The following is a 23,851-nucleotide window of genomic DNA, read 5'->3' as shown; positions in this document are numbered from 1 at the left end:
TGCCGAGGATGAATAAAAGTTTTTAGACAGTTGTTTAATCCTTTTAACCGAGCTCCTCACTCGCTCTGCAAGCACGTGAGTATCTCGTTCAAGTTTTCTTTTGTATCGCTTGTCCTTTTTATTCTGCTTGAAAAGGTGCAGGGGAAATGCGGATAAGCGTATGGCTTTTCAGAGCTTTGATTCAACCCTCCGTGAATTCTTTTACTCTAATTCGTATAGCTTTAAGCGTTCTAACGATATTTCACGCAGATTTTAATCTCCACTAGTGTCTTTTAATAGCGCATGGATCAAAATGAAGAGGGTCAACGCGCGGCTTACTGTCACGGCTATGGAATTAGTATTTGGATATAATTCTCTTGAACATAGTTATATACGTATAGGTACTCAAGTTTCCCAATGTGTCATGATGCTTTGTTCAAGAGACAAATTAATGCTCATACGGTCATGCGCGTTACAAAACAGATACTGGAATTTTGGTTATAAATAGTTTGGAGAGCTAATCTTTGCAACGTGATGTTATGTAAAGAGAGAAAAGCGAAAGCGAATGAAATTCAATACCTTTTATCGAGTTTTTCATTAAATATAGCTGGAAATTGAAGATGTTTTTAATCACTTTGTCGATGGTTCTTTTACGTTGTTTTACTACGGTGAAAAATTACTACAGGAACTGATGGGGTTTTATTATTTTTAATATTTTTAGGGTCACTTTACTCGCTAAAGATGCGGTTTTACTAATTTATCAATTAATACGAATAGGGACATGAGATTAAAGCATCGAGAGCTGAGATGCATGGATCGAAAGAATAGCGAAAGAAGAATGATTTGGTCCTTCGTTCAGTTTAACGTTACGGTTTATTCTTCTCACCCCGAGGCCTAATGTAGATTAATTACTCGAGGGGGAAAGATCTGTGAATTTTGTAAATATTTTCAACCTTGCTGATGGCACGATTCCGAAGAAGAGTAAATTTGTTTTCAACGGTATTATTTACGTGTATTTTGGATTTATTTAGGGTGAGAAAATGTATATATTTTCGTCTAAAAAAGTTCATTATTTTATCAGAATGACAGTCTCATCGACCAATACATAAATACATAAATTTTCAATTCGTGTCAGATGGGAATAAAAATCTATTCAACTCTTGACTATAGAATTTTATTATACAGTTAATATCGAGTACTTTATGAATTTCATACACGCGCTCAGTAATATTCCTTACGATCTCATTTCATGCCGAATTAAGGCTAAACGGCTGTAATAATATCTCGAGACTTATAATGCATGTATGTTGATTCGATTATCCGTTGATAATACGACGATGCAGTCACTAGAACGTTTTATTCGTTGAAACGTGTAATCCTGTGACTTTGAAATTCGAATAACGCTTTGTTTTCGACGAATTTCATTTCGTCAAGCCAAGTAACTGTTTCATTATTTTCTTTTACCATGAAATATGAGACAGTAAATCAAAAGATAGTTCCAACTTGCGATTCCAGTTTGTATGCAGGATAGAGCATTATACTTGCCGCAAAGTTTTACAGTGCGGGGATTGGTGCGCGATAACTTTTCTTTCCCCAAGAAGTTCACGTAACAGAGTCACGTATCAAATAGGCACGCCTGCGAAACCTTGAGTCGCGACAATAATGTAAGTACGACGCTGTTTGCAAGAGCATACTTAAAGAAAATACTACCAACAAAGAATACTATTATAGGTATGCATAGACGAGGCTTCTTATTGTGACCACAAAAAAAGCTCAAAGCATTTCACGATTTATATTTTCGAGTTGACAATTTGATACAATTGTAGTTTTGTTTTGTCTTTATATTGCGTAATTCGGCGAGTATTTTTGTTTTCTCTTTCTATTTAAAGAATGCGCTACAATATAAAGTAGTAGAGAGAAATCATACCGAAACGTCTTGAATAAATTGAAGGAAAAAATTTGTACGAAAGATAAAACGAAGATCTTTGAAGTGGAAAAATTTTCCACCGTAGAATTTCATACCTGCCACAGAGTTTGCTTTCAGCATCCTTGTGACGAAATTTGCACAAAGAGCACGACTTCAATAAATTTTCGATAAATATTCTGAGACATGTATTACTGACGTAAAATCTCGAGGCACAGTATTTTCACGTAAACGCCCGGATTTACGAAATGTCGCATTCAACGGTTAAATCTGTTCCAAGGAAAATTACGCTTCTTGCGGAAAATACGGAAGCAAGAACCTCGATATCTTCAGTTACTTCGATTTAAATCCGATCCCTCGGTAATATATTAGTTAAATAACAATACTTGACAAGTTTTTATTACGCTCGAAGGGAATACGTCGACGATTCTACGGTGTTCTTCTCCAGACGGCAAATGGTTGAAATCGTAGAACGCGTATCGTCTGCACGTGTTGACGGGAAATTGGATCGACCTGAAGCATCTACGGCCACGGTGCTGTTTGATAGACTGCAAATGGGTGCAGGATAGATCGATGGGATTATCGCTATCGAATATAATTTCGGGTCCCGTTCCGGCAAATCCTCGGAACGTGAGTAGACTAACCAACGAAACCGTCTACGGCGCAAATTCGATAATCCACATATGTGCAAATTATGTGTTCGTGGAAATTGTTGATAATACGAGCCGTGCGTTCCGTGCAAATTAAAGCTCGCAGCTTTAATTTGCGAATAAAAGTCGCGAATAAATTGAGGTAGTTCGATCGTTAAATAGCGGAAGAAATTTCAGTCGAAGCTGTTATTGTATCGATAATAGACCGGGTAATGGAAGTGGAGAAAATGGGAAAACGGGATGCCGGTAGATCGGCAATATAAGTGATCGTCGAGGACCTTACGGTTGATTGTGATTTCGTTATTCGGCGTACCGATAAAATATAATAAAATATAATAAAAAAAAAATATGATGCGTGAAAGTATGTAACGGGATTGTGTTTTTTATCCGATTTTTGAACCGAGGACCATAAGCTCTGGCAAATATCGTTCGTATCATTTAGGAATCTCGTTTGGAACATCGGAAAAATACGATACTCGCCAGGAAAATGATGGAAACTCTTTTCGTTAGTGGGACTGGGACTGCAGCATCACTCCGAGGGATGGATAAGCAGAAATCCCTCTATTAACGCTAATAGAGACATTGCGAAGTTGGTCGTTCTGTACCTCATACGTACCCCCAAAAACAGCGATTAAATATTTCCTTTCTCCGGCACGAGTAAGCGTATCTAATTCGAACTTTCGTTCTGGATCACAATTAACCCTTTTGGGTATGGCTCGGCTTTTGGTTTGACTCTGCAGCTAAAGTCAAGACTAATATTCTTTCAGCTCCTGCCACGAGATAAAAAGTTTAACTTGAGATCGATGTTGTCGATCTTTTTGTTTGTGCTTCGAAAGCCTTCTTTTCTCTATTCTCGTACTCGTACTTTAATTATACACACATTGTCAGTAATATTTGTTGTGTTCTGCCGTTGTTTTTAATTTTTGACAGCTCATTAAAATATTGGAATCATTATGAAACATTTTTATTTTTATCGTTATCATTTTTCATTATACTTATGCATATGAAAGACGTAATTTGTACTGTGCTTTATACAAATTATTTTCGCTGCAACTAAAATTTGACCACGAGTTTTTTGGTAAACTCTTTTTCATTAATTTTCCCATACTTCGTAGAATCGAGTGAAAAGAGAACGATAGTTAAAAATTGAAAATTGGCTGCTTAGAGATCACTTTCAGATCGCTGAGGCTTAGCGGATTGAAAATGTGGTGAAAGTTAGTTTTCCATTAGCGCAGAGTTGACTTGAGGTAATCCGCGAGTTCGCTTCGCGGGTGCATTCGACACTACGTTTATCCGCTTTGGGCATGGTAGTGTTTTTTTTTTCTTGCCCAGACTTTAACAAACTAGTAAAAAAAATTCTTCTTCTTCTTCTTCTTCTATAAAAGATAAGAAAAACAAGGAGAAGAAAAAAAGAACGCATTCCTTCCGATCCATTACAGAGGGTGGATCCCAGCGTAAACGAACAGGCAATCTTCGGAGGGATAACACGATTTTCAAAGCCTCATACCAACGAGATTTCTCCTGAGTGAGTTTTGCCGATTTCTGCAGTAAACCCCCGAGGCAAGTATCCCATACATATAGTTGCCCCGTCACGCTGCAGAGAGCACGAACGAACTTGGCCTTCCCGAGTGTAGAAAAACGGCAGAAAATGAGACGGAATAGCTGAAAAAGAGCGCTCAAGAATCCCGGGACTTTATCGCGAAACGTTTCGAGAATGACGTGCACGGCGGAGAGAAGTCGCCGGAACAGCCAGACTCGATTTTCCGCCTTCTTTTAAAATTGCTTCTATTCATTTTCGTTAGCTACACCGTTTTCTTCCTTGTCAGTAAATTCCGCTACGGTATATGTCATGTGCCATTGTGAAGTCGGTGTACGCCTACTTTAGAGCGAACCATTCGCTAGCTGGTGCTTCTTGGCCTTGGTAACGGGATATCATACATGTATGGATGTGCGACAATAAGAGCAGTGAATTTTCGTCACACTAGCTGGGAAGGAAATTTGACAATGAGTAAAATGCCGCAGCTTTAGCTTGAAATGGAAACTGTAATGTGATGAGCTTCTGCGCTCAAGTTTCTAATGTTATTGGTGTTTCCCCGTTATAAAGCCCAAAGAGACACGGCAGATAACGGTTTACCTTTCGATCGTTCGACTTTACTTTTTATTTTCTTTTTTTTTTTGTTCTCAACACCTTGTGTGAATTTTTCTGATAGAGATGTATACGTACACTTTATTTATACAAGGTTTTCTCCTTCCTGGGAAATGGAAGCTGCGACGCAAATATTTGAAGAGCACAAGTTCCCTCGGCGTAAACCATTTATCAACTCGTCACGGATTTACAAAAAGATCTCCCCCCCCCCCCTGCGATGACGAGGCATCGTGACAGAGGGTGTGGAAATTTACGTCGTTAAAATGACCATGGGTATAAATATTACGTCTGAGAGGATCGAGGGATCGGGAGAAAAACTTGACCCGAATACTGTGTCTCGTTGCTTGCGGGGGTGATCGGGATCATTTTTCATCGTTCAGATTTCAATCAGGAAGAAAACACGATTCATGATGATACTGACGGCTGATGCGTTGCGAGCTGTCTCCGCAGTATCCGTTTTGCGAATGTAATTTCGCCCTTGCGGTCTATCGCGTGATCCTAAATACTTTGAGAAATGTGTTTTTTCACGAAACTTGATCGATCCGAGGCTGTATAATGAATGTGAAAAGTTTGCGAAACCGTCGTAATTACTCTTAGGTGTTCGGGAATTTGAACATCCATCTTAAACAGCGTGCAACGAGTGAGATTGACGGGTCAATTATGCAGGGTGTTTAAAACTTGTTATTTTTTTCAATTCGGGAACGAGAGATGCGTTGCTGAACATGTGGGACAAGGACATCGGGACACCGGGAGACCTTTTGGACGATGGGGCGTTGGTACATGGACAATCAAATTAAGTCCTCTTAGATCTGTCACGAAGTCGTCCACCGACAGCGCCCAGACGGAGGGCGAGACTCGGAAAATTTGCGTAACGGGTTGAACACACGTTGCCAAAATTCGTCTAGTCATCAGCGACGCGTCGCAAAAATTGACTCGCTCAAATATTTAACACCGAGGTAACCAAGGACTTGAGTGGCTTTTAGAGTGACTGTTGTACGAGGTACATCCACCACCACCCTCCGTGTCTCGATGCACTCTTCCAATTAGCGATGGCCACTGAGCTAAAAATAATCGAACACGACTCGATTGAATCGGTAAAACATTAATCGATCAAGCGATTATTTCTTGGTTTTTTGAAACGGTGCATATGAAAGTAAAATTTTGTAAATTTCGGTGCGTGGTCTTGATAGCGGAAAAGGTTTTTTGACGATTTACAGTTTCATTCAAAATGTTTTTCGATATCAGGTGAAGATATTCATTCATCTTTCACTCGTTGCATCAAATAGGTACTTAGCGAGTAAGACAATGATAATAAGTGATACTTTGATCGCATAAATTGATATTGTATTGCGACGTTCGTGGGAGTAAAAAACAAAAACCGATTGTGAGGAAAAATAATTAATCGAGTTTAAAATAAAATCGATTATACTCGATTAATCGGAAGAAAATAATCGACTTAATCGGACCTCGATTATTTTCGGTCATTTTTACTTTCGATCATATTCGCAATCAGCCACGCGTATCGAATAAGAATTTTACTGCAGTGGAAAATTGGATACGATTCTATTAGTCTGTAACGAGGATATCACCCGACTCCTGCTCGCACCTTCTATTTTTGTTAATTTTCACGGTCCTTGAATTACTCTCGTTGAGATTAATTCGTTGAGGCGGGTATTCATACCCTCACGTATTTACATATAAGCATCATCGTGCGTAGTCTGCAGAGGGTTGATCCGCGAATGATAGATCGTTGCTGAAGTAATGAAAATACGTTCGGGTAACGTCACGGTTATACCCGTATGAAATAATAATAACAACCATCATGTTTTGTACATCCACACGTACTTATATTATACGAATACGTCGTTTCGCTGGCCGATTTTTATCAGCGTTATATCACGCGATGATCATGATATCGCAATGTTTCCCACCGCTGGCCAACCCCGCACGCTGAAACTCTCGCCCGTTTTATTACCTGCCTAAAACATCCTGTCAAAATGACGAATGATTGTGAAAATGACCGCCTATATATATATACAATACATACGCGTCTGTAGATTATCGGCCAAAAGGCAAAAACCAAAGGCTTTTATGCTTCATCATTGCAATCTGCACGTATATTTGTTGGAACATTGATTGAGGCCACTAATTTTCTTGTATACATATATATATGTATGCAATTATACATTTATATGTATGTACCAAAAAACTAGGCACCCATCGTTTAATATGGCTAAAATTTACGGTTACGTAGACGGATATCGATGAATTCTTAAAAAAGAAAAAAAAACTATGAAAATCAAGCTTCGCTGCAGCAGGTAATGAAGAATCCGCGACAGCGCGTGGCAGTAAAATTTTTTTCTCGTTTCGGAAATGGGTTGAAAAAAGTTGGCAAATGTACAAGTTCTTGCTTTTGGGAAATCTCTTGCCAGTGTATTTTATCTCACGGGTTAAAAATTGAGTCGCACAGTATGGCGCAGGAATTGCTTCCATTTACCCTGTTCGCCGGATTTTCGTAAACACGGTATCGTATGCAGGGAGAAACGCCCGTGGCGTTGTTGGCACAAGGTTACTGTTGTACCGTCTTGGCGACGCGAATAGTTCTCACCGCGGTGTTGATTCTGTCGTTTTTGCGTAGCTCGGTATAACGCGTATCTATAAATTGCAAAATTAGCATCCATAGTGGTTAGTCGGCGAGTTGGTTGCATTTCGCGGCCCGTTTAACGTCGGTTGGCTATATTTATGCGAAAACAACAGGCTATTATTTAATTCCCATAATAGTACGGTTTTTCGGGACGATGAAGTCCTCCAACCGCCGCATTAAGAAAATGCGCCCCTCTGCCGGCGTGGAATCGTTAAACGATCGAGCGGCGATCCTTGACGGACATTTCTCTGGTTAAAAGCTCGCGGCGGGCCCGAATCTGGTCGAGAAAACAGCGCGAAAAGCTACCCTCGACTTACGCCGGCTCGAACGGCATACAGATGAGACTCTTTTGCTTCGGTGGCAAGCCGGGTCTTCCCACCTCGGTATCGTTACATCCCCTTTACGACTCCGTATCGTCTACGCAAAGACCCCCGGAGACTCGGAGTTGATTTCCATCTGGCAGACTCGCCGAGGGCATGCAAAAACCGACGACTATTAACATAGACAAGGTAAAGGCGGTTTGCAGACTTTAATGGATGATATTTAGATTATTTAGCTTTTTACATTGGTTTGTTTGATGACCGTCGGTGTTGTAACGTTACTCCGTCTTCGTACGATATCTTGTTGTAATAATGTTTGAGAAAGTTTTTAATATTTCTTACGATACGTAAACTAAACTCTCATTTCACCCGTCACTTCGGCCTCTTTTTCTTTTCACATCTTAGAATTTGCCAAAGTATCCGTAATAGGTAAATCAGCGTTACAACAGAGTTCCGAAAGCTCTCGAATCAAGACAATGTAACAACTCGGTTCATCAAGTGAACATTTTTTTGCTTCGAGTAAGTAGTTTTGTTCAGGCAACGTAATCGAATAATAGATAATTTTTGCAGGTGGCTGCTTACTCGAATTGAGTAAGTATCATATTTGAGCAGTATTCAAACACGCGTTTACTATTAATTTGACTACATTTTTCTCCCACCTGGAATATTATCGCGGGAATTAATAACAGTGTTTAATTTCATTTCGTATTTGGTCAACGATTATATGGTCACGGCTGAAAAAAAAAAAAAATTTTTTTTACGATTCTGTAAGACTGAGTGTTATGAATATCGAAACAAAAGACTAGATAAAAATAAAAAAAAAAAAAATAAAACTTTGAATTATCGTACAAGCAGCTTTAAAGTAGATAACAAGAAATATCACATCACGCATTAAGCACGATGATTGGTTGTATTCTTCAAGGGAAACGAGTCGAGCGGCAATAACTTGGAGCCGTAGGCAGGAGGCAGTCCATCTCCGTAAACCGCTATGAGTAGTCACGTAGTGAAGTTGCGTGGGCTTGGAAGACTTCGCGGTGTAGTGGAAAAGAATGTTGACGGTGGTAGTTACTTGGCATTCAAAGGGGTTCCTTACGCTGAGCCCCCCATCGGGAGACTCAGATTTTCCGTGAGTATTTAAAAGATGGGAAAACGTTTGACGGGGCTTAAAGGGGGGATCCCGTGACAAGAGAACATACTCGACTCAATGACGTTGTAAGCACGTCCGACGGGTTCGATTGCGAGTGAGCCGTTTCTGTACAGCTGGCTGACCGCAAACACGTGGTTTGGTCACGTGACCCAAGCGCTGGTTTCCGATACGATTGTTTCCTGGCGTTTGAAGTTTGGATTGTCACGATAATGGATGACAGATCCGTGTACGATAAGTTTTGACAAATAAGACGTAACGAATAATCACCGGTCAACGCGAACTTTAGAGTCTGGGTTATAGATGGCAAATTTTGATTTCTTCTACGTAACTTGTTGATGAAAAAATTGTTTTATCAGGTAAAGTTTGTTTTTGTAGAAATTAGAACGAAATTTCCGATTTTAAGAAATATTACCAATTTTCTTAAATGTTTATCGTAAATAATAATTAAACAAACTTCAGTTTTGCATTTAAATTACTTGTATTCGAAAGTGATATTTAATAATACTCTTAAGATATAAAAGAATTGAAAAAACAAAGTTTGAAATATTGTATTTTACGTACTTCTTCTATTTTCGTATGGACTTTGTCGTGTCAAATTCCAAACTTAATCTCCCATCAGGTCTGTCAAATCTTAAGGAAAATGGTTTCTTTTTTCTTCTGAATAGGCAATCCATATTAACTGTCACTCATAAACTTCAAGTCTTATTTATCAACGTAAAAAAGACAATAACTTTATAAGCAATAAATGAAGATTTTGGTTGTAGTTCGATGTATAGAATCAAAGTTTATTTATCTCAATAGAAACTTTAAAACAAAAAAATTTTTTTCGTTCATCTGTGTAATCGACCCGCGTTTGCGAATTCTTATGAAACTCGTCAGTTCCAATTCGCAGAGTTTAATATTGACCCGGAAATGTAACAGAACAGAGAGCTAATTGCTCTTTAGCTACGTGCGAGTCGACAAGCACAGCGAGTACTCATCGTCAGCTCAAGCTTTATGAGAATCGAGGTGCATTGAATGAAGAAATTGCACGCTAGGGAAAAATTTGTGTGGTTTAAAAGCTGCAAGATTTCCACTGATTCTCAGTTATACGTTATATCTTATTTAATTTTCACGCACCTAGCAAAGCAATCTAGGCAACTATCGCTAGACAGTTTGTTGTTTGTCATGTTTCAGAACTCAGGGCGTTATTGTTAATGATGGAATCAATTACAGGCCGACGGTAATCAACCTTGATCTCACAAACTGTGTAATTATCTCTGCTAGGATCCGACCCCTGTAAAATCATGGTCCGGAATCCGGGATGCCTCGAACTACGGGGCCCCGTGTGCGCAGTACGATTTTATAAACAAAACAATTATCGGCGGCGACGATTGCCTCTACCTGAACGTCTACCTGCCTTCAAACGAGGAGAGACCCAAGCGAGGTCTACCGGTCATGGTGTGGATACACGGAGGCGGGTTCGTAAACGGTTCAGCGGACAATTTTATTTACGGGCCAGATTATATAATCAAGAAGAACGTTATCGTAGTGACGATTAACTACCGACTCGGCGTTCTCGGTAATCCATTTGGAACTTCATTCGTTGCTTGCGATTAGTATTACATGCCTGAGATATTGAAATTTTTATCACGGATGTAACGCATCCGCTTTCATTCCCATCCACTTGCTTTCGTGGAATATCTTAACGTAGGTCTAATACATTACTTGGGATCTAGATGTTCACTGATTGTACACCCTCGAGCAGTCTTGATTTTACCGGGTTGATAAATTGCCATTTTCACTTTAATCTCTCCCATCTCCTATCGGTATCATCGAATTGAGCAGGTTCAGTTATCAGACCTACGGATTATTCTAATTCAACTCAGTTTGCCTCCGACGATTATCTTCTTAATTGAATTGCAGTGGAGGAAAGTCTATTACATAGAAATCATTTGAAGAAGAATCATTTAAACGAACGCCATTAGTATTCAACATTCTAATGAAATGTTACAGGTTTTCTCAACTTGGAGCATAAAGTGGCATCTGGTAATCAAGGGCTGAAGGATCAAGTGTTGGCGTTACAATGGATTCAAGAACATGCGGAGGCTTTTGGAGGGGACAAAAATAACGTGACGATCTTTGGTGAAAGTGCGGGAGCTGCTGCCGTTCATTATCTGGCCATCTCTCCCCTGACACAAGGTGCTGATATTCGCTCTTATCGCTAAAGGGATCAAATCGTATAATCTGTATTCAAACCTCTGGAATTTTATCACCGATTTCAATACGGTTTCAGGATTGTTTCACAAAGCCATTGCTCAGAGTGGGACTATTTTCAACCCGTGGGCCAGCGTCCTCCGGAATTCAAAAAAGATTGCTATCAGATTGCTAGAGTACCTAGGAAAGCCATTTCAGGGGGAACAGGAAACGGTCGAGTTTCTGAAGACGGTGGACTGTAAAAAGCTGATCGAGGCGCAGACAAAGATTCAGACGAAACAGGTACGAACGTTCGAGAATTCGTTGGAGACAATTAACCGGGCGGGTTACAATTTTCTTCATGATTTTGGTAAATATAAACGAGGGCGTAACGAACCGTGTCGTGTTTACAGGAGCGTGCTCAGATGGTATTCTTGTTTGGACCTACCATAGACAACGTTGCCGAGGTACCATTTCTTCCCGACTTCGTATCTTCTCCCGACAAGGGAGTTGTTAAAGTTCCTCTCATTGTGGGTTACACAGACCGCGAAGGAATTTTGTGTTTCGATGGTAACCGAATTACTTCTCTGCCTGGTGGGCAAATTATTACAAAAAAATCTGCGCCATCTATTCAGTTCATTGCAGGGGTATTATCGCTAAGTCGAATTGAAACTGAGCAAGAAAGTCATAAGGAAAATTCATTTGAAGCTTTGAAATTTTTTTATGAAATATTGCCCTGATTTAGAATGTGATTTTTTCTAGCATTGAACGAAAAGTCTAGCGCACATATGAACGCCGACTTCGGCTGGATCGTACATCCCCAAGTTTTGGCAGCCATGAAGCGAAACGCGAAATTAACACCCCTGAATGTAAAGCGGGCTTACTTCGGTGACGGACCGATCGATCCAAAAACAAGCGTGATAAATTTCGTCAAGTTCAACGGTGATATGCAATTTGTGAACGGGGTCCATGACTTGATAAAAATACAAGTCAGGAGGAACGAGCAACCAACTTACTTGTACAGATTTTCATTCGACAATGGCTTTTCGCCGTTGAAAATGTTGTTAAATGCGCCGCACATTTCTGGTAAGTTACGAGAGCTGTTTGTTCACGGATCACTAATTTGATTTTAGGTGATTATGATTTGAACTGGAACGTTAATGTTTCGTGTAACATTAATTTCCGCAGGCGCTTGTCACGGGGACGAATTAGCCTACTTGTTTTATTCCCACGGACTAACCAAGTTCGGTGTTGAACCACCGAAGGCAGGATCGAAGGAACGAGTGCTTATCGAACGGTTAACACAAATGTGGACGGACTTTGCCAAGACCGGGTGAGTTGATTTTTTTGGATTTTTCTTTTCATCGCGATGCGGAGTTTTCAACAATGCAGAAAGATCGGTTCTACGATTGATAATTTTCGACGACCGTGAGAGATGCTGCAGTTGGCTAAAATGATTTGAATATATTCTCGAGTGTAACGCTGATTGAGAGCGGTTTTTGGTGAAATTTATCCTCGACCTCGTGCCGAGACAAGTGTAACAAGCCTATTTGTCGATTTTGCAGAATTCCTGTACCAGCCGAAACCGAATTAGTGAAAATTAGCTGGAAGCCTGTACAGAAAGGCAACGAATTGCATTACTTGGATATCAGCGACGAGCTCAGGCCAGCTCTGAACCCCGATGCTGCTGAACGATTGATATGGAATAAACTACCGAACAAATTATGATATCCCAATTATTTTGTGAAATGTCGAAATTGAATGTGATTTTATAGCGCAAATCTCCTAAATTGATGAAACCAAGTAAAGAAGAATACACACGGTAGATCCGGTGTACGATTGCACGGTTACAATGGGTCCTCTGGAATCACAGGAGAAGAATTCAGAAAATATTATGGAAAGTTTGCTTCATCGACTACTTATTGAATAAAAATCATTGTTATGAAAGAAAAATTGCTAGGTCATTTTAGAGAATAAAACGAGGAATCGAGGTCAAGGACGGTGGGTATTAAATTGTAATTGAAGATTTCCCTCCTCTGAGATGAAAAATTACGCTGATTTTTATTGCAAGTCGTACCCCGTGACATCAAAGATAGAAGTTTAAGAATCTTCGTGAAAGTTTTGTTCCACGTTTAAGCATTCACCTCAGCAGAGCAGCTCAATTTGCAGAACTTCAGAGAAGACGCTGGGAATTTCTTCGACACTTTCGTCTTTTCAAAGTTTTCGCTCTGATAGGCTATTGCTCCTGGTTTGTTTCGGGGAAAGCGCAACCAGGCTGCCCCAGAGTTCGGGCTTTGCAGTGAAATAATTTATTCACGAGACTCGAAGGTATTACGTTAAAGCGAACTAATCGGTGAGTTTTTAATATTCTATAGCATCCGGTTTACCCACACAAAGTTACTTCCCTTTCCCTGGCCACGAAGTACGAAGTGTTTCCGGCATGCGGATGCCCAAAATCTACCTTAAACTTCGACACGAATTCTAAGCTTGTTTTATATACCGCGGAAGTTTGATTCACTTCAGTTGGAACGGAATTGAGATATTTGCGTAAGATTGTTTTGAACTGCATGCTTTACGAAGGGTAGACTTCTTGATTATTTCCATATCAATTACTTGAAAAAGGTTTCCTCGCAATCAAGCATCTTTGCCCTTAACTCGGAACTTTATACATACAGGTATATTTTTGCTAAAATGCTACAAGATACCCGTTACACTGGAAAAGTTTAGGTAATATTTTTCAATTGGAACTGGTCGAGCATTGCTATGACGAGTCGGTTAAAAATAAATGCAAAGTTAAACTTCGTTGTGGCCTGGACTAGGTTTTTGCATCTACCGTAAGATAATAAAATATCTGCTGATATTATCACCGGAGTGATACTTAATTCGATTTATCGCTGGAACTTTGTTATTCTACCTTAAATTACGAATAGAAAAATGAACATGTTGTACGGTACAGTATAAAAATCCGTTGAAGCTGTGTTGAAGAGCTTCCGAATGTGTTAAGATGCCCAACTCTATGCGATCTCGAATCTTATTTTGCGAAAATATGTTAGACCATAAAGAGTTTGTGATTCTGCGGTACATGGACGAGTAGGATGATTGAAAATATTTTTAAACGTACTGCATTCAAATTAAAGGGGTTGCATAAGATTGTAAAACATTATTGAAGGTCGCTATTTTACACGAATAACCAAAAAAAAAAGAAAGTGAAACAGCGATTTAAGATTCTGTTTTAACATACGAGTGTTTGGATGATGCAGCAGTTCAAACTGCACAAAGCAGATGATCCGAGGGCAAAAGTTTTGACGAACAGCGAACACGGTATTCCCAAGATTGCTCACAACTTTACAAAAGAGAAACGGTAACGCTGGATAGATGAATGCGCTGTTCGCAGTGTATTTTCTACGCAGTGAATAAAGATTACTGGTTGGAGAAAGAATGATTTCGCGATGATGGCGAAAGAAGTATTTCGATGATAGAACTGTTTTCTTACACCGCGGCAGTGAAATGCTCGCTAAGATATGTGAAAACCAGCAGAAGAATATTAATTTTTCAGCTTATTACCATCGAATGAAAACGCTGTATTATAATCAAAGAATTTTTTCCCTCAGTTGTACCGTCCAACTGGGTTACTAAGGATGCGTTCCGTCAATAGCTGGCAACGCTGAAAACTCCCCATAGGGCAGAGGCAGAGCTAGTCACGAATTCGGCGGCGTAAAAGAGATAAAAAATATCGGAACGCAGCCCGAACATGGCGCTACGACTCGCCCCATCCGCAACGCCATCTCGCGTCAATTCAGGGCGAAAGTTAACGATCAGCCGAGACACACCTCCGTGAAGTGTGGATGGAAATACATGGTTGTGGCAGAGGTCGTGAGAGTCAACGGGCAGCGTGTTTCCTAGGCATCGTGGAGACGGCCGGCGTCAAGGTCGTGATATAATCTACGTTCAACAACGTAACCGTCTGCTGGCAGTTGAAGCAGCTTGGATCTTACGCAGCGTGGTGACAGTTGTTGGCGTGGCAGGAACAGCATCGCTCGTGCGACTTGCGGGCCGGTCCGGCAGCGACATTTATTTACGTTTCTTCGATTACTCCTCGAGCCGTTGGTTACCGTTGTGTGGAGTTTTTATTTACCGACGCGCCCAATCACGGATGGATATTCTCGAGCTGTACTCGGGGTCACTTGGCGGTTTGCAGTGATCGACTTCAATCTGTCACTGTAAGCTGATTCGATATTTTGCGGTTGGCAGAGCCGTGCAGTGATTCTTTGGTTTTGTGAACTCTGTGAAGACTGGAAGCTGAGGGACGGAAGAAAACTGGAGTGATCATCCGATGTGCGATTGTTAACGTTGAGGGATTCCGAGCATCGAGTTGCGATGAGCAAGCGTGATAGTCCAGACATAGAAACAATGCCAGCCTATCTGAAGGCCATTCAGGCTATCGCGGGTTGCACTTCCGGCGAAAAACAACGGACAATCAATACCACTGCAAGGAAAATGGCGGGATACGAGGACTGCGAATCTTCCTCAGAGGATCCTGGAGTATCGGATCCAGATTTTCCGAAGCCGTTGAAGCCGCTGGTTGAAGTCGAGGTTGCGAAGCTTCTGCGATCTTACGAGGGGATAATCAATGCCTTGAAAAGCGACGACATCGTCGTCGTGGCTCGAGTCATTCGAGCCACCTGGTTTTTCGAAGGATCCAACAGCAAAGTCATAAACGCGGCCTACTTCACAACGAAAGTCTTTCCACACATATCGCTCTACGCTCGCTTGAAGACAATAAAAAATTTGGGGATTCATTTGAAGAATACTGCGGTAGCAGCGGAATTTTTCTCAGCCGTGGCCGAACAGTATGGCATTAGTCAGGCCGTCCCGCTGCTCGGAGCTTGCAAGGAAAAGTTCGCGTGGAAAATGATAACCGAGAAGAATATTGTGCTACCGTATAAGGCTGTAGAGAGGTTTTACCAAAAGCATCCGGACCTAGTGATAAAGTACTTGAAACTAAGCTATCCGACCGATAAAACCACGAGGGTCTTTCACAAGATCAATATTCAAGACTATAAAAATTTCTTACCCGAAATTGCGAACAAACATCTCGACGATTTTATCGAGATTTACAATACGCATGAATTATTGCTGAATGTAAAACTTGGCAAGAAGGCGTCTCGGAAATTCATTAGAAAGCGGTTGAAATTGCTCGTCGAACAGCCAAATCGATACTTGAGACTACTCCCCCTGAAAATAGTCAGTCAGAAATTGTCCGATGATGATTTTGCAAACATGTTCAAAAACACGTTTCCTCCGGAAATCGAAGATTTCCGCTACAGTGACGTCAGCTCCGTTCTTGAATATTACGAACCGGAAGAAAACAAGGCGACTCTGATTCTCAATACCTTTAAAACCGTGTACGGAAAAGATTTACTCACCTGCAAGTCGTTAATCACATGTGATCTCCTAAAAATCCTGCCTGCGGTAGACAGAGTCCGTCTGGCAAGAATGAAGCTCGAGGACGACACGGAATGGTATCTTGACAATACCGAAAAGTCTTGGAGATGTTACCTACCCACGCTCGAGGCACTCGGTATGATAAAAAGTGAATTAGCCAAGACTTCGGATCCCGGTAAACGTCTTGAACTGTTGTATCAACTAATTTACACTTGCAAGGCTAACGACGACAAGCCAGCATTTTACGGTGTGTTGAATTACATATTTGATAAACACAAGAATGATCAAAAGTTCGTCTTCTACAAGTGTATAAAGAATTTTACACAGTGGTTTGATTTAGAAAAGCTCCACGTGCAGCATTGGCAAGTGTTGGATAAATATATCCAGCTAGTAGAGTTCCACCAAAATTGTTTCACAATCAGACAAGTTCCTGCCATACTAAAAGTTCTACAGTCGGCTCTTTATTACTGTGTGATAAATTACCGTCCCGTGGACAATTACCTACGATTTTTAATTGACTTAAAAATGAAGTCGTACTATCAAGATTGGACTATGTTCGAGGAGTATCCTCAATTGGAGAGGCTTTTTTTGGACCAAATGATAAAAAATATACCGAAGCAATATCCATTCGACAGTGAAATTTGGAACGAATCAACTGCCAACATCGTTTATTGCCTCGCAACCGCACTCTGGAATCATAACAACCGTATCAAGAAATCGAGGGGAAGAATGAAAAAATTTTCCATCAAAGATTATCCGTGGATTTTTCAAAAAATTAAAGATTTCGTGCTTACTGAAAAGAACCGTGATGATCTTTATTCAAGGGAGCGTATTCTGTTATTGGTCAGAAAAAACGAATTCGATGTGTATAACGAGTGGATTTGCGATCTCCCTAATTTCTGGGCCTTCAATATGAAGATCACTTGTGACATGCTACACACACAATATCATCGAGTCTTACGATACTGGCGTGAGTGTTTAAATAATGCAGAAAAATCAGATTTACGTAAAAAGTGGTTATCAATTTTTGTAAAAAGATGTCAATGGTACCAAACCTTACCCATATTCATCTTTAGAAAATCTCTGAAAAGATACCCTAATCCAACAAAATCCGATACATCGATAGCGACCTTGGCGTTACTGTCCGATGGTGAAACTTTCACGGAAATATTTGAACCTTACGTACCTAGCGATGATAAAATTGACATGGATGACCCCAAAGCAAAATCTAACTACGCAATGGTTAGGGCCATCACCTTAAACATACAGAAGGTAAATCCGCCGGTCTCCCTAGATTTTATTGGAAAATTCTGCGTGGGAGATTATCTACAAGCAGCGATACGATCACTAGTAAGCGTATGCCATCATGTACCAATCGTCAGAGTAATGCCATTCGCAAAGATGTTGACGGAACGTCGAGTCTCGGTGATGAAACACGGGGTCAGACTGATGTACTTGGTCGCACCTCTTGACGAAATATTCACCTACCTTACCGAGCTGTGGATCAACCAAACTCATTCCTCGATCAGAGCGGTGGTATTCGACAAAATTTTCAACGTCTTCTGCAATCAGCCAGATTCTCGTACCTGGAGTATGTTTACGCTGTGCTTGAAAAACTTGACCGCAACCGACGACGACGAAGTTTTCAAAAGGCTTACAAAATTGTCTCAAGTGCCTAATCAGTATATTAACGAATACATTACTACGGTTCTCAAAACAATGGAATCGATGGAAGAGAAGGGCAAGATTCCGATGGTATACGTAAACCTAGCGTGCGATTTGATTAGTAATATAGATTCTGCCGCTACTAATATTCTTTCTGAGGACTATTCCCAGAGTTTGATAGTAAAACATTTGTTTGTTTTTGATTATAATTCAGTTATTTTTAATGTCGGTCAAAGATTTGCTATAGACAGTTATCTTCTTGCGACGAATAGATATAATGAGGCGAGGTTTAAATTCTTTGGAAATTTCTTTCGGGAAATCGTAAAAGAGCATTGGGACAAATCACATCCTAAATGTTTCAAATTCTACCCAGTGAACTTTATGGTTTCTAGATTTTTCAGCAATTTTCTTAATAAACCAATCGATGAATATGATGTAAGAATCTTTGAGAGCATGTTGCAAATTTTTAACTCTGCTCTGAAACCGTATCAAGATGCTACTACTTACTTGAATCTTGTTTTTTCGATCGAGTTCAGGAGGTCAACGACCTCGGTAGACTTTGGTACTAGGATAGCGGAGAAGATTTCAACACTTATCGAGATTTTTACTCCTGAATACATTGTTCCTTTATCGAAACAATTGTCATTTTTTTTATCGTCACGCAATTTCAACAAAAATGAGAGCAGTGAAGAAATCATGCTGAATATCATCGAAGTGCTTGTCCAGAGAGGGCAGGTTCACTGTACTCTTATTGCTACACATTTGTTATCCGACAATAAATGGAAAAAGCACAATGACCGTCTCCAGGCCGTTATAGATGACTTACGAAAATCCAGTCACCCCGGTATCTTGGTAATCCTACACGAATCTTTGGTCAAATTCGATTATTCCGACTGCCTTGAGCACTGATCAATCTGACCTGCGAATAATTCCAAAACTTGTGATATCGAGTGAATGATCAAACTGAATTGTTATGCGAGCAACTATATCACTGTTGGAAAAATTTAACTAAACGTAACGTTCCAGCAGGTCCACTTTATATTTGTGTTATTTTTTACATTTCTCTAGATGAATATGACACACCTTTTTGTAATTTTAACATGTGAAATTTCATATCAACATTTAATTTGTAATTTTAAAGTTTTTTTTTTCCACTTAGTAATACATTAAAAAATGGTTAAATCAACTCAAAAATTTTAGTGGACCTGCTGGGACATTTTTTTTTTAATCCGTGTAGCTTTTGAAATTTTTCTCTCAGAAGCAAATGGATATTTGGAATTTTAGTATTTTGTTTTGGTTCTTACTTGATTTGTGCACTTAACAATCTATACAATAGATGATCATAGTAGTATTATACATTGGTTTATGTTTTACAAGAATTGTTTGAGTTTATAAAACTCGAAAACTTATTCTACATTTTTTCCACTGCGATTGACTTTCTACAATTCGGTCAAGAAAATATATCCTAATTTGAAATATATTTATATATTTTTTTTTTTTTTACAGTTTTTAATACACGCATTTGTTTTGTGTGATAAACCTTTCTTCACTTGAATACTGCACGGTATACAAGGACCAATATGTTAATTTTTACTCACGTATGTTATTCATGTTTCTACTGTATTACGCTCGATATTTTGCAAAATGAAACGATTTTTGTACGAAACAATGCCCACTATTTAGAACCTGTATCCTCATTCACTAATTGTCATGAACTAGTATTGTTAGTGTAATTATACGTTGCTTTGGTTTCTTTTCCAATTTCCAAAACGAAATTTAATGAATTGATACAGAAATTTAGGGCAAGCCGCAGTCTATGTGTATTATGCGGTATAAAATGTTGCGTACCGTTGGTCTGAATCTTTTAAAATTTTACTTTATTTCGTTACACTTGAGTTTTGGCCAAGGTTTTTTTTTAGAATTCTTATTGTTACTCAGTTACGCGATTTGGACTCCTCACGCCTAATTAATCACGTTATAATAATAGCCGCAGGCCATGAAGTTTTATTTATGCAGGCGCAAATGGAATATGGATTACCTAAGAATGAAACTTCAAACCTCGGAAGTATCGGACGACCGATATTAGCCATGGAAGATGTACGTGGTAGGAAAGTAGCATGTCTCTAAGAATTTTACAAAGTCTTCAAATTATGCACAGTAATGGATGGTATTGGTAGACTATTTCGTATTGAACTGCAATCTCCTAGTTTAGGAACTGGATTATCTTCTTAGAAAATACGACATCGTGGTTATAGGTGGATACAATTTGAAATTTTTCGCCAATTGCTTGTTATTAGTTAATGCCATTTAAGCCAATTCGTATTGATCGACCATCCTCACTTCGGATTGTTGCATGAAGTTGTGCAGATATTACCTTAAAATCAATAAATAGTAGATAATGGTTGGATGGCTGACAATGAGAGTTGTACCCCGGATGGTCCGCAGGACTCGGTATCCCAGAAGAAATGGAAGATTGTAAGTTTATACACGGAGAGACATTTTATTGGAAGATTTATTAAAATGACGACTAGATTTCAATATTTTTTCTCACAGCCTAGGGATCGATCCGCATTTTATCAGAAATTCCTATGCTGCGTAGTATTTCGCAAAGTTGCCAATTGTTATAGAAATCTGTTCTCGATAATTTTCACTATTTTCTAAAGACGATGGTAAAACATGTGACAATTAGCAACTGTGACTCCAAATCACTATAGGAAAATCGTGATCGTAGCGCCAAGCACTTTGCGTGGGTTGCGATAATGCGAAAGACCAAAAAGTCGTCGAGACGAAATCACGAAAGTCAAACTACCGACAGTTGAAAACGTAGAAAGACCATAAATAGGAAAACACGACTTGTAGAAAAATAACAATTGAGAGCGCAAAAATATCGACATTTTTTTCCTTGAGGATGGCCATGATCATAAGAAGCAAAATATTAAATTGCGAAAATACCGAACAGTCGAAAAGTCTACTTTTCAAATGTCAGACTCGTGCCTTTGTCGAAAATCTATGAATCCGAACTTATCAATCACGACTGACCGAAGACTCGAAAGGTCGAAATCCCGAAACCCGTCAAAGACGGAATGGCCAAAATACCGAAAGGTTGGATGACATCAGAAACTCATATATTCTCTGCAAAGTTACCCGTATCCGATGGCCAGTGTCTGGTGCCATCTAGCATAAGTCTACGTGGCTATGACAACCGTATTGCGGCCTTTCGGCTTTCTGGTCCTTTTACATTTTGCGGATTGTAATTTTGTTCCTTCTGAACTTTGATTGTCGACAATTAATTTTTACGGTTTTGCGGCTATTCGAAGTATTAGCCGCTCTCAAGTTTTACTTTCGGAACTTTCATTTTTCTGTATCTCCACATTTTGTGCTTTTGTCATTCGTAATTCCAACTGTTCTGAAAATACTTTTTCGGATAAGAGAGCGTTCGGTTAAATGAACTTTCGGGGGAAACAGCTATTTTACCGAGTGATTTATCGAAAATCCCAACTTCGGTACGCTGATCATTCGTTGTTTTAAAATTCGGATCTATTAAATTTCGGGTTTTCGACCCGTCGATTTTTTCGAGTTTCGAGTTTTTCACCCCCACCCAGCAATTTGCTATCGTGCTTTGGAAAATGTGACATTATTTTTGTAAGCTTTACCGATTACTCTAAGAAGAATTGTACAGAATAAATTCAAAAAGGTCTTAGGTCGTCTGCTAGTTGCATCAATTTACTGGATCCATTGTTTTACTAACATTATATATTAATATATACGCAGGGGATTACGCGGCAGATATTATATTTACGTCGCATGTGACAATTAGAGTTACGTATTTACTTCTTCGCCTCGCTGAACTAAACCTCAACTTAGTTTCAATTTTTTACCTTTCGATTTTTTTTTAATAAATTTGTCTCCCCATATAAGTAATTTTGCGATAATTATTTCGATACCCAGCAAACTATTTCCGATATGGTGCAAGCGATTAAATGGTATGCCTATTTTTTGCATATGCTATTAAACTTTTCTAATGTATACAATACGCTAAATATACTGTCAAATATTACAATGAATTGTGAAGCGACACATCCCTTTTTTTCTGTATTCTCCTTCATCTCTATTCTATTATATTCTAGTGTTTATGTATTCAAATATATACGTACTGTTCGGTTATTCTCTATTATTTGCATAATATCCATTTGAATTTTGCCCTTGATACTCTTTGACGATCATTATTTTTGTCCTGCAGTATTCATACGTATTCGTTTATTTATTTATTCATTTTATAGCAACGGCATGGCATTTTTTGTTATACGCAGTCTCATCCTTCGATAAGTACATTGTCAGTTATTCAAGTCGAAGATCGATTCATTCGATCATTCATTTATCAGCATCATATTATGAAGTTGTCAGGTAACTTTTCTTACGAGTGCCATTGAAAAAACTGCTTTCGCGTATTGAAAAACCAAACGGTTTTATGTTTACGACCAAACATTCGTTCACCGTAGGTTGGACTAGTTTATATTTCTTTGAAATTTTGTACGCAGGTATTCTTAAACCTGAGCCAAAGTCTTGTGCATCCTTTTAAGACTTACGTCAGGCCCAACTGAATTTAAGGTGCTTTCGCGAAGCGTTAAGTTAATTTTTTCGAAATATTCTGTCACTTGTTCCATTAGTAGAACTTGTTTCAGGGTAAGTGCAGCTAGTACCTCGCAAATTACGGGTTCCGTTGAAACGTTCGATTCGAACAGGGTTGGATATGGCAAGTTTGGAATATTAAACAGTGTCAAACCTTTCCACTGAAGGAAAGAGACTGAGCTTCGAATTCTAGGCCCCTCTTATACGATGGATCCCAAATTGAGCTCAAACTTTGTCAGAAATTATAGACCCGCCAGACCGAAGAAGCCAGGTTTACCCCGGTTTTGACATAATTAAGACATTTACATGATAACGTTGTTAACTAGATGATTGATGCGACGTACATTTTCAGAATATTTGCAGACAAGGTTTCGTCTAAACTTTGAAGTTTGTAGCAGTGCAGGTGCAAGTGGTCATAAAGTGGCTGGTGCTAAATTAAAAAAAAAATCCACTAGCAGAGAGTGAACTGCGCCTGACTTTGACGATTCACGAGATGTTTATTAAAAAGGTCTACTTATACTATTAGCAAAATTTTATTGCTTTTGTGTGTTTTTTAAAATTCATATTTAAATCATTAGTTTTGCAACACACTACTCGTCTCACGTAAACAGTACTATACTAATAGTTATGTTGTATAGTTTTTCATTTTTTTTTCACGCGGAGGAAAAATTTGAAGAATTTGAAATATCACAATGTCGGCGAATACAGGCAATATCGGTTGGTTACGATTCGTGTCATGTCGGGAAATTTAAGAAGACGTGACCCGGCCGAATAAAATCCAAGATACGACTGTAATAATTGAAAGGAGAAGGTACCGAATTCTTAGACTCTCGCAATTCAACATTCGAGAATCGATTCTGTCTGCCAGCTCTGTGCCTCTCCCACACGTCTCTTACATAATTCTCTCATTTAGTTATCAATTCGACTCAGAGCGAGCTGGAGCAACTACTCGTTACACAGCCGACATCCCGTCTTATTGTCAGCTCTGAGCTCGGCGTAACTTCCTTCGGGTAACCGAGGCCGGTAAGCCCCGTGCTTCAAGAGTGTACATTGGCACCGAAATTTCGAGCCGCTTTATCACCTGCAAGCTCTACCCTGGAAAGCGTATCCGTACAACGTAACGCGTG

The 23,851-nt window shown here is 39.5% G+C and overlaps 3 protein-coding genes across 14 annotated transcripts in view; 2 read left to right on the top strand and 1 right to left on the bottom strand.

The window, feature by feature from the left end:
- LOC124212098 (transmembrane protein 19) overlaps positions 1-12,981 on the top strand; it is a 39,568-nt gene extending 26,587 nt beyond the window's left edge. The window contains exons 2-9 of one of the 4 annotated variants that reach the window (XM_046611845.2): positions 8,586-8,789; positions 10,077-10,371; positions 10,806-10,991; positions 11,086-11,288; positions 11,399-11,555; positions 11,748-12,071; positions 12,174-12,318; positions 12,551-12,981. In XM_046611845.2, the coding sequence (XP_046467801.1) occupies positions 8,652-8,789; positions 10,077-10,371; positions 10,806-10,991; positions 11,086-11,288; positions 11,399-11,555; positions 11,748-12,071; positions 12,174-12,318; positions 12,551-12,713 (1,611 nt within the window). In that variant the 5' untranslated portion in view covers positions 8,586-8,651 and the 3' untranslated portion in view covers positions 12,714-12,981. Of the gene's footprint in view, positions 1-8,585; positions 8,790-9,026; positions 9,167-10,076; positions 10,372-10,805; positions 10,992-11,085; positions 11,289-11,398; positions 11,556-11,747; positions 12,072-12,173; positions 12,319-12,550 lie in introns of those variants that run through there. The other 3 variants (XM_046611847.2, XM_046611844.2, XM_069133416.1) reach the window with 3 other exon arrangements.
- Dh31-R (Diuretic hormone 31 Receptor) overlaps positions 1-23,851 on the bottom strand; it is a 159,071-nt gene that overhangs the window by 22,603 nt on the left and 112,617 nt on the right. The window lies entirely within an intron of this gene.
- LOC124212097 (uncharacterized) lies at positions 14,798-19,764 on the top strand. Its single transcript, XM_046611843.2, has one exon. It carries the CDS (start codon positions 15,363-15,365, stop codon positions 19,002-19,004), a length of 3,642 nt encoding a protein of 1,213 aa, XP_046467799.1. The 5' UTR covers positions 14,798-15,362; the 3' UTR covers positions 19,005-19,764.

This window comes from Neodiprion pinetum, chromosome 2, assembly GCF_021155775.2.
Source record: "Neodiprion pinetum isolate iyNeoPine1 chromosome 2, iyNeoPine1.2, whole genome shotgun sequence".
Lineage (NCBI taxonomy): Eukaryota > Metazoa > Arthropoda > Insecta > Hymenoptera > Diprionidae > Neodiprion > Neodiprion pinetum.
This window is presented reverse-complemented; position numbering and strand designations above follow the sequence as displayed.

Bases quoted from the DNA above. Each gene is read 5' to 3' on its own strand.
- LOC124212097 (XM_046611843.2), top strand. From the start codon at position 15,363: ATGAGCAAGCGTGATAGTCCAGACATAGAAACAATGCCAGCCTATCTG.